Genomic DNA, 10,818 nt, shown 5'->3' on the forward strand with positions numbered 1-10,818 from the left:
ATGACTAAATTAAAAAAACAATAAAACTTTAATTATATTTAATGTACATTGTAAAATATTTTTAGCTCTAATCTACAGAATTACATTGCATGAATTTAGATAAATTTGGAATTGCTGTAAAAACTATTTATAAAGCTTTTAATTAGAAATAAATAAATTATAAATACATTTAGACTGATTCTATCTTAAATTAATGTAGAGATGTTACTTTTTGTGGTACTGAAAAATGTAAGTTTTTGATAATTGTAAGTTTATTTATTTGAAATTTATCAGTTTCTTTTTTTGAATAAACACTGAAGATTAATAAAGTGAACTTTTGATCCCCCATCTGCTCATTTGGGCCCCAAATCAGAACCAGGTCTGATTTGGGGCCCAGATCAGTGAAAGATTCTGATTTATTGATCTTGAAGTCCCTCTGTGTTTACCTGAAATCAACAACAACCTGAACGTTGAGGGTTCAGAGGTCGAAGCTGCTGCTTGTTTTGACGGATTTAGAGGAACAGAGTCTGTTGAAGGAGGAAAATGTTTTTTCATTCGTCTCTTTACAGAATCAAGCTGAAGTCTGTTGACACATCATTTCCAAAGTGACTCAGATCTTAGCAGTAATTAACTCCTAATTGAGCAATTATGTCACTGTTGTACTTTAGGAAACAGTCTCTGGATAGTCAGGTCAACAGATTGAGGACGAGTTAAAGTCCAGCCATTTATTCACCTATGTCCACATTAAGTGAGTCCCTGCTGTTCCTGTGTGTTTGTTGAGTTGAGCTGCTGAGTCAAAGCTGAAGCCGTCAAAACATCATGTCTGTGTTTCTGCTCGCCATCTGCCTCCTGGGAGGTTCCTTCCTCCAGGTGTTGAGCCAAGATAAAGGTGAGATCAACCGTATTTATTTGTCATGTTGTGTATTGGTTAGCCGGCTGCAGTGAACCAGAGCTGGAAAAGCATAAATGTTTGAGTATTTGAGTTTCTCCATGTCCAACACTAGCAATATTCAAAGATGGGTTCTGGTTCTGGTTCTGGGGTTCGTTTCACAGGGAAAACCGATCCATACCAGAAAACATTTTATCACTGCAGATCATGGGGGTGAAAGAAACATGCAATGCTGAGCACCACCAACTAAGAGGTTAGCTGTGCTAACCAAAAGTATTAATCATAACCATTAGCCTGTATAATGCTAAATAATGATAAATATAATGCTCTAAGATATTGTATTTATCTCTGGATCAGATCCATCAATACATGTCTCTGACTTTATTTCTTGTTTTAAATAAAGTTAATTGAGAAATTCTTAAGTCGATAAAAACTTTAACACAGATTTATTCAACTCAGCTTTATCCTCAATTTTTGCAGATAAATTCTGGAAAAATTACTTGCCTGTTTTTTAACGTCTAAGTGTGCCAGTTGTTTTCATAGTTAGCAAAGCACTAAACCAAAGTTATCTAGGTATGATCACATTAGAGAAATGGAGACAGGTGTTGCCCAGTGGGCATCACTGAGGCTAAACGATATTATCGTAGATGAAGGAACCAATAACTGGAGCTGAACATGTTGGGATTAGCAGATAATCCAGATCAAGTATTCAGTTTTCATCTAAATGTCTTATGAAAACTTGTCAAGATGCTGGTTTTACTGGGATTTCTGCTCCTTGTCTTCCAGGGCTTTGCGACAATGAGAACGGTGGCTGTGAACATTTCTGCCATGTTGTTGGAGGAAATGCAGTATGCGCCTGTGCTGACGGTTACTTCCTGGATCAGGACAACCAATCCTGCAACTCCAACGGTAAGAGAGGCTTTCAGACCACCAGCCCTGACCCCAAAACAAAGGAGAGGAAAACCTTTTGGCGTTTTCTCCTAAATTCATGAGTTCCTTCAAATGTTGTTGAATTGGAGCAACACCAGAGTGGTTCTTCTAGTAACTGAACCGCCTGATGGTTCCTGTCCTCCAAACTCACTCAGAGACTTTTAGATGCGGCGCCATTATCACTGACGATGTCCACAGACAGAACAGAACCGAGAAGAGAAGCTTCACAGAGGAGCATCATGTCCGCCAGAGGAACACCAGCAGTGAGATCAGCTCAGACAGGGAAGCACAGACCAGAACCATCAATGGACAGGACTGTCCACCAGGACAATGTCCATGGCAGGTAGACACTCTGCAATGTCAGGACAGTTCGAGTCCATTTGTCCTCTCCTTCTGCTGTTCTGTCCCCAAAGGCTCTCCTGATCAACCAGGACAACATCGGATTCTGTGGGGGAACGATTCTGAGTGAATACATCATCCTGACTGCGGCTCAGTGCGTGGCCCAGACCCGGTACCTCAAAGTCAGGCTCGGTAGGTTCAACAATCCAAACAAAGCTTCTGGTGCAGGTTTAATATAAATACAAGAACTGATCTGAATAAAGCGAGCAGTTCAAAACATCCTGATTTAATTTGGACCCAGAATATGCCACATAAATCCAAAACTGGAAATCTGCGTCCAGGAGTCTTCAACACGTCCCACAGTGGTGATAATGAAGCCTTGCATGTGGCGGACGCCATCGTCACTCACCATGGTTACAGCCCACAGACCTACTTCAATGACCTTGCTCTGGTGAAACTGGCCACGCCCATCAGGTTCACCAGGTACATCCTGCCAGCCTGCATGCCGGAGCCGGACTTCATGGAGAAGGTAAACCTTTTACTACGCCCGTGACTAAAGATTGTTTATTATTTTCTGAGACATTTGGAATCTGGTTTTGTTTGTGCAGGTTCTGATGCGGCAGCCGGATGCGCTGGTCAGCGGTTTTGGATATCTCGGTGAGGGTCAGCCGTCTACCATCCTACAACGCCTCTCTGTGCCCTACATGGATTGGCAAACCTGCATGGACTCAACGCCGCTCAGTATCTCCTTACGAATGTTTTGTGCTGGCTACGACTCAATGGGGGAAGATTCCTTTCAGGGCGACAGCGGCGGCCCGCATGTCACACGTTATCATGGCACCTTCTTCATCACCGGCATCCGGAGCTGGGGCAAAGGTCACGCCCGCAAAGGGAAATACGGCGTCTACACACAAGTGTCTAAATTCAACCGCTGGATCAAAGAGGGAATCAAGAAGCTGACGCCGATAGAGAAGCCCAGTACCAGGACGAAGAGGCACCACGGCGCCGTCAAAAGGTTCCGTCTGTAGACAGAAATCATCCAGTAACTCTTGTACCTCGGTAATTCAGATACATGGAAGTTTTCTACTGCAATATGTCATCCTAACAGAAAGGAGTCCCTCAGGGATGTAAGTTTAGGCTCCTGGACTTTTAGAGTTGTTTTGGTCTAATAAAAGTAAAACCTTTTTAGTTGAAGCAATTGTAGTAAATACATTTTACAGTAGATCCCAAAACTAATAACATTATTAAGATTAGTCTAGTCAAAAAATTTCTGTTTTGGGGTATTTTGTATAATCCATCGACCAAAATAAAGATTTGAATAATAGAAACAAAAGAATCACTGTCTTGTTTTGTTTATTTCTTACAAATATGACACATTTTTGGCTGTTTTTAAAAACTTTCAGTTGAATAAAGTTTTGACATTCAAGTTGAAGGTTTGGTTATTGACTCTTTATTAATTATTCAAGTAGGTAGATGTCTATAATCATGATCTTATTTTTAAGAAACATAAAGTGAAATCAGTAGAGAACAAGATATTAATGCAATGTTTAGTGGGATTATAGGTAAATTATAATGTCAAAATTTAATTAGTTGTCTTTCGAGGAAAATATCATTTGATTTGAAGAAGCGGTTTAGCTTCAGCTAAATATTGACTTGGTTTAGTGGTTTAGTGTTTGTGTATTTAATATTTATAATTAGTCAGATAACCTTTTATTCAGCACTGCCCAACACTGCATAAAGATGTTATTTAGTCAAATGTCGACTTAATCTTGTGATAAAGAATGATCTATGCTTTCTTTTGTCCAAGTTTAATTAGGAGAATGTGGTTTTCTATGTTTCAACAGTTTCTGAGCACTAGCGTCTCTGGATGATATTAAATGATTGATTTCTGGGATGTTTGCCTGAAATAAACAAGCCAGCTCTGGCCGGAGCCTCTTTGTGTGATTTAGGGGAACAGAGTCCACCGCCGGAACAGAACCATCCCTCTAAACTGTTTCTGTCCCACTGAACTCTTTACTGGAACACGACAGAGATGATTTCCAGGGGTTTTTCACCCCGTTTAGCTGGAATATGAAAGAAAGGGAGAATCGTTGCGTTAGCGTGGATCGTCCAGCTGATTTGTGTGTGTATTTGTGTGTGTGAGCAGTGCTGTCAGTGTAACGGCGGTCCACATCATGTCTGCGTCTTTGATCGCTGTCTGTCTTCTGGGATGTTTCCTTCAGGTGTTCAGTCAAGGTGACGTAAGAAAACGGATCTATTTGAACTCTGGGGTCTTACTAGGGGCAGTTGTTCAAATAATGACTGTAATTACCTACAATAATTTAAAATGATTGTTATTTATGTTGCTTTGGTTCATATTTTTAACCCAACGCTGTCAGGTGACTGCTGCTTTAGTTGGGGTTTCTCATTCTTTGCAGGGTTTCGTGTGGCTCCTGGGACGCACGCCGTGTTCCTGCGATCCAAACGGGCCAACCAGTTCCTCCTGGAGGAGATCCTGCAGGGGAACCTGAGAGGGAGTGCTACGAGGAGCTGTGTAACTACGAGGAGGCGCGGGAAGTGTTTGAAGATGATGAGCGCACGGTGGGTCCAAGGAAGGAAAGCCGAGTCAGAGACGTTTGACCTTTGATTCTAACAGATCTTTGTTCGTCTACAGAAATCCTTCTGGACCATCTACTATGGTGAGTTCTGATCCAGGACAATATTCATTCTTCTTGAACCTCCAGTTTCTAAAGTTCTGACTCTCTCAGCGCTCCCAGATGGAGACCAGTCTTCCCAACCCTTGCCTCAACGGGGGGAACTGCACGGACAAGGTGGGGGGTTCTTCTGCGCCTGCAGCCCCCCCAACTATGGACACATCTGTGAAGTGGGTCCAGTTGAAGCTTCGGTCCAGGAGGTTCTGGAGTCTCAGTACAAAGCTCCAGGTAAGGCCAAACCCACAGCTGGGGGCGTCAGTGGTTTTCAAACCGTTTCATCCAACAGCGTCTCTCTCAGCGATAGCAGAGTGTCCGACCCGAGGCCCCAACGCATGCCACCAGCTGTGCACGGCGGACTTCCACTCCTACAAATGCTCATGCATGTCGGGATTCGAACTACAGAGCGACATGCGGAGCTGCCGACCTCAAGGTGAAAACCCTCCAGCAAGGCATCGCTTACCAAACCAGCTCAGACTGGGGGAATAACCGTGTCTGTGTGTCCACAGTCCAGTTTCCCTGTGGGAGGATCCATGACACCAACACTTCAATCTGTCACCATGGAAACTGCCCCTGGCAGGTAACGAGCTCTCAGCCAATCTGTAAAGCCCAGATTCACCCAGCAGTAGATGCGGCTACTGGAGGGTTTGATTCGTGTTGCAGGTGTCCCTGACCAACAGCAGCCGGGTGGAGCTGTGTGGAGGAGTCGTTCTCGGACGGCGGTCCATCCTGACCGCCGCCAGCTGCCTCTTCCTCAACTCAGGAGACGACCCCCGACCCTCACAATTCTCCATCGTCACAGGTACCAGAACCTCGATTGCTCCAGTCTGGAAGTTTCATCCAGTCCGAGTTTTATTCAAACATTTTTTAAACTATGGCAACAAAAATAATAGAAGATTTTCCTCTGAGATCAAATCCGACGATGAAATAAACAAACTGAACCCTAAAATGCAGCAATTTGTGCTTTGAGGCGTTCCTTCCCCATAATGCACCTTACTAATCTTTCTCACTTATGAAGAATATGAATGCTAATCTTCTTACCTTTCATAAATGTTTGTCGCAAATCCATGAATACACCAAGAGCTGCTGTCCTTCGCCTGTTTGTCTCGTCTGTTGGTTCCGTTTCATTCCCAGCGGTTCATGGGGAAAACCTGGAAGAACGAAACTCTTCAGGATCAACAAAATGTTTTCACAGGAGGATAAAGGATTCAAACGCATCACTGCGTTGTGTTTGTTAGAGACGGTTCTGTTAAACTGGGATTATTCAGCTTAAACTGAAACAGAGATTAAAGATGACTCTACCTGTGGTGCTTTGTCTCCTAGGAAACGGGAAGGTCTTCCATGTCCAAGCGCTCTTCGTCCACGAACGTTTCCGTTCAGATCGCCACGACTTTGACCTCGCCCTGCTGGAACTGACCACGCCCATGACCTTTGGCCCCGTCCTCTCCCACCTCTGCCTGCCCACCAAGGACTTCAGTGAAAACATCCTGATGCATTCTGGGAGGACGGGACTGGCCGACAGGAGGGGGCGTGGCCAGAACCAGGAGCTGGTCTACATGACGCTGGACGAATGTCGAGGAGAGCTGAACGTCTCACAGTCGCTCAACAACAAAATGTTCTGCATGAGGAGGAGGAACCACGGCGGGCCGAGGAGAACGGGACCATCGCGCGGCTCAACACCGGACCTCCAGAAAGGCTAAACGGGACTCAGAAAGCACCAGCTTTGGACCGGAACCGGACTCAAACTGAAAACTTTCCCACCAGGTCGTCAAGCGAAGCAGAAAACTCCAAACGTGGCTTAAAGGAGCAACAGCATGTGTCGCCACCAGGTGGCAGCAGGCGGCAGTGCGGCGGTCTGCTGCCGGGGTCGGCGGTCGTCACGGTGGAGAAAGGAACAGCCTTCCTGACGGGGCTGCTGATGTCTCCGACCGCAGACTGCCGCGGTCAGGTGTTCACCAAGGTGTCCCGCTACCTGAACTGGATCCGGCCGAGGCTGCAGGCGGCGGAGGATCACATGACCCGCAGGTCAGCGAGTACCCGGAGGCCCGCTGAGCACGCAACGGTTCCGATTCACTTCTACGTTAAATTATTGGACGCTTCAGCGGTTTAGATGAAAATAACCTTATTAATATTGGAAATCTGTGGAATCTGATTTAACACAGAACAGCATAGATTATAATGGATGATAAATAAATGCTTTTAAAATTGCTTTGTAGTCATTTTTTAAGAAAACATCACGATAAATAATCCAGAATTTCCACTAACATCTAGAAACCAAAAATGTTTTATTCAACAAGCTTTTTACACAAAGAAACATATAAAAGATCAGTTTACAGGGGGATTGTGGGTAATGTAGTCTAGGAAACAGAAGACAGGGGAGGGAAAGGATTCTGTTTACTGACCACGAGCTTCTGGTGCTGATGGGAGATGTAACCTTTGATGTGACCCTGAAAGGAGACAGAACCAGTCAGAATGTCACCTGGACTCAGGTGTGGCTCCAGGTCTGAGCGCGCTCACCATGTAGATGAGGTTGGCCAGGAGACACTGCACCTCGTCGATGTCCACGTCCTCCACCTGCATCATCCGCAGGGCCACCAGGAAGGAGTCCAGGGGCAGCTGGTGGGTCTTCAGCAGCAGATACCTGCAACCAAACACAAACAGGTCCATCAGGGTCACACCAAACCTGTCCTCCATGAGCCACTGAAACCAGGACGCCTTTCTACACGTCAGACCCAGAAACCCAGGAGCTGCAAACCAGAACCACAACCTGGAAGGACAGAGACGACCTCACGACTCAGGTTAAGATCTGGGTCAGAACCGGGATCTGGAGACATGGTGGTGGTTGTTTACATGTCAACATGTTGCCGCTGCGTCAGACTCACACTTTCTTGAAGAGGTTCCTGTAGGTGATGATCTTGAGTTTCTCCAGGATGAGGAAGATCCCGCAGCGGATGAAGAAGGTCTCGTGTTTGGACAGCGCCTCGTTCAGCAGCAGCAGGTTCCCCTCACTGGGAAACACACCGAGGTCATGTGACTCTGAGTGACATCACTTCCTGCTGATGTGGCCCCGCCTCCCTGCTTACCTCACAGCCTTGGTGACGTCAGCGAACTGAATGAGGTCGTACTTCCTGAGCAGCTGGTGAGTCGGCATGTGGCCCTGAAACGCAACCAGAACCAGGTTAGATCCGGGTCATAGTGGATCAGAACCGGTCCTGTGCCGGTTCCGATCCGGGATGAGCCAGTGGAGCTCCTGACCAGCAGCATCTTGACCGGCAGCAGGTAGATGAGGATCATCCTCTTGTTCTTCTGGCTGGAGCGGTGGCAGCGGTCGAAGGCGAACGACAGCAGCTCCTCAGCTGGACACAAACAGGTCAGCAATTCTCCAGAAGAACCTCCAGAACCTCCAGAACCCGCCCAGTCTTACCCGTCTTAAAGTCGCTGTCGAACATGGCCTTGCGGCCCACGTAGTACTTGTAGGTGACCTTCTGGGCCGGGCTGTACTCGTTCTTCAGGTTGGAGCTGTCGATGGCTCGGATCAGAGGTTTGCACAGGTGGAGCTTGTTGATCTGCAGGAGAACCAATCAGACGTTAGCCTGACCGGTTCTGACCCAAACCTCCCGGTTCTGACCCAGCTCAGCACCTTGAAGTAGATCTTAAAGAGCTGGTTGCTCAGGAACATCATCCCCCACTTCTTGGAGTCGTCGATTCCGGCTCGGCTGTGGCGGGTCAGAACAGAACACGTGAACACGGCCGTCTGGCAGAACCAGAACCACAGAGCGGGTCCGAACGGAGCGGGACTCACTTGTCGCTGGCGCAGACTCTGAAGCAGCTCATCAGCTGCTCTGCTGCCTTCTCCAGCATCTCCCCCGGTTGACCTTTGCCCTTCTTCTGCAGCTGCTGCTCCGCCTGGAGACACAGAGAGAAACCAGCAGAACCAGTGACCCAGTCAGCTGGGAACACTGGGAAACAGTTCAGCAGCAGGTGGGGGAGGGGTCTCACGTTGTTGGCGAATATCCGGAGGTCCAGAGTGACGGCGGACATGACGGGCAGAGCCCTGAAACACAAACACATCAGTGATGCTGCGTTCACGGTCGGCGTGTTCACGGCAGTTACTCACCAGTTCTCCTCCTTGTGGGACTGGAAGGCTCTCAGGAAGGACGTCAGGGGTCAAGGGTCATACAGTCGGCTAATAATCATTCATCCAAACACACAGATCAGCTCTCAAGAAAGGATATTGAACGACGAGCGTCTGGAACTTGTAAGCCTCAACGAAGTCGTGATTGGCCACGGCGTAAGTACACCTGGAACACAGGTAGAAAAACTTCAGTTAGGGATGAAGGTCATCGCCATAGCAACACTCTGCAACAGAAGTTCAAAATAAATAAAAATACTTGAACATTTTGTGAAAAAAGATTTTCAGGCAGCAGAACTTTTTTTTAAATTACAACTTCAATATTTTTGGACTCATGGAGTTTTTCAATAAAGATAAAAAACAATAAAATAAAACTTTTACTGCCAGGCATCAATAATCGATAACCGAACTGGAAGGTTCACCTGAGATGAGCCGCAACCATTTCATCATACGGCGGCTCCAGAATCTGCTGGCACTTCTCCTCCGGACTGGCCAGCTGAACACACACACAGGTGAGGCTGTATCCTAGCAACCCTGACTCTGTGGCTAAGTGGGCGGGGCCTTACCTGCAGGCGGGGGTTGGCTACATGCGGGTGTTTGAAGGAGAGCAGCTCGGCGCAGAAGGAGCCCTCATGGTTCTCGATGGCCTGGTTGATCTGCAGGAAAACAGAGTTTGTTTGAAGACCAGGGAGACAGAACAGGTGAGGCCAGGCTGGGGGTCAGAGGTCACCTGCTGCAGGTACTGGTTGATGGTGATGTGAGCCATGCTGATTAGGAGCTGTTCCCACCTGGAAAACACGTGCAACACTGATTAGGTGATTTTAAGCCTGGACTTTGACTGTGCCGCAGTCTGTAGTGCCGGTTTCAGATGCAGCTCTTGTCCGACATCCAAACTAAATGTTTAAACTGCCTCACTAGCATTCAGAAAGGTATGATAACTCAGAGACACACCCAGGAGTCAGGACTCTGACCTAGAGGAACTAAGACGTGACCTCTGGTCTAACTGGAAGAAGAGCATCCTGCAGCATGACACTGCCACCTCCGTGCTTCACAGCTGAACATTTGGGCATTTGCTGCAGTGTTTTTGCTTTTTTTCCATTCTAATACACCATTATCTCCCTAAATATAACTCATTTATAATATGTTATTGATTATATAATCCACACGAGCTCTTGAAAAAACACATTATTTATTCGGTCATTTATAACGAGCTAATTAGCAAAATGGTACCGTAGCGCTTCTTTTCTTGTTTTCGTAATTAAACTCGATTTAAAACAAGAAAAATAAAGCCGAAACCAAAACCACGTGTAATATAAATAAAAACAGTCATAGAAAACATGTTGAAGCTCTTAAACTTTTCCCTAAAACCAAAACTTCAGTACTGTGAACCAGGTTTGGTGATGATACACTGTATAAACATTTAGCGTATAAACCGGTTAAAACCGACTGGTTCCGGACTATAAATGAAAGTCAAACACTAATAGAGACTCAACTAATAATTACAAAGAAACTGCAAACCTTTTAATGAAGCTTTAAGATGAAAAACAAGCCATGAAGCTCCCGGTTATTCAATCGGAAACACGGACCGTTTCTAGTGACGGACAAGACTGTTTCCGGAAGTACTAATGTCAAAATAAAAGACTTCCGTTGTCGATTAGATTTCAATTTAAAGTAAAATTACGAATTTGGAAAATAATTAAAAAGCATCTGGAACTATTTGTCCTTACACCGCCAGATAAAAATGATATAAAGAATTAAAGAATAAAAAACTGCAAGATTAAAGAATAAAAACTATAAAAACTATAGATGCGTATATTTTTATTAAGTGAAAATCTTACAACATAACTGCAGCAATTACG

At 45.7% G+C, this 10,818-nt stretch overlaps 2 protein-coding genes and 1 pseudogene across 2 annotated transcripts; 2 read left to right on the forward strand and 1 right to left on the reverse strand.

Annotated features, from left to right (window-relative positions):
- The first annotated feature begins 495 nt into the window (after window positions 1-495).
- Window positions 496-3,487, forward strand: LOC129354806 (coagulation factor X-like). Its single transcript, XM_055024351.1, has 6 exons — window positions 496-868; window positions 1,655-1,777; window positions 1,954-2,141; window positions 2,212-2,329; window positions 2,479-2,666; window positions 2,746-3,487. The coding sequence occupies exons 1-6, from the start codon at window positions 799-801 to the stop codon at window positions 3,163-3,165; spliced, it is 1,107 nt and encodes a 368-aa protein (XP_054880326.1). The 5' UTR covers window positions 496-798; the 3' UTR covers window positions 3,166-3,487.
- Window positions 3,488-4,078: 591 nt separating this feature from the next.
- LOC129354854 (coagulation factor X-like) lies at window positions 4,079-7,018 on the forward strand (annotated as a pseudogene).
- A 77-nt stretch (window positions 7,019-7,095) lies between these two features.
- On the reverse strand, window positions 7,096-10,573 carry LOC129354805 (PCI domain-containing protein 2). The gene is made up of 15 exons (XM_055024350.1): window positions 10,478-10,573; window positions 9,690-9,747; window positions 9,526-9,615; window positions 9,382-9,455; window positions 9,063-9,128; window positions 8,945-8,986; window positions 8,827-8,881; window positions 8,630-8,733; window positions 8,468-8,543; window positions 8,252-8,393; window positions 8,083-8,183; window positions 7,911-7,984; window positions 7,710-7,835; window positions 7,345-7,468; window positions 7,096-7,274 (listed from the first exon to the last, which is right to left on the reverse strand). Exons 2-15 carry the CDS (start codon window positions 9,723-9,725, stop codon window positions 7,185-7,187), a joined length of 1,200 nt encoding a protein of 399 aa, XP_054880325.1. The 5' UTR covers window positions 9,726-9,747; window positions 10,478-10,573; the 3' UTR covers window positions 7,096-7,184.
- Window positions 10,574-10,818: the final 245 nt, after the last annotated feature.

Source organism: Poeciliopsis prolifica, unplaced genomic scaffold (assembly GCF_027474105.1).
Source record: "Poeciliopsis prolifica strain line A6 unplaced genomic scaffold, Auburn_PproV2 SCAFFOLD119, whole genome shotgun sequence".
Classification (NCBI taxonomy): domain Eukaryota; kingdom Metazoa; phylum Chordata; class Actinopteri; order Cyprinodontiformes; family Poeciliidae; genus Poeciliopsis; species Poeciliopsis prolifica.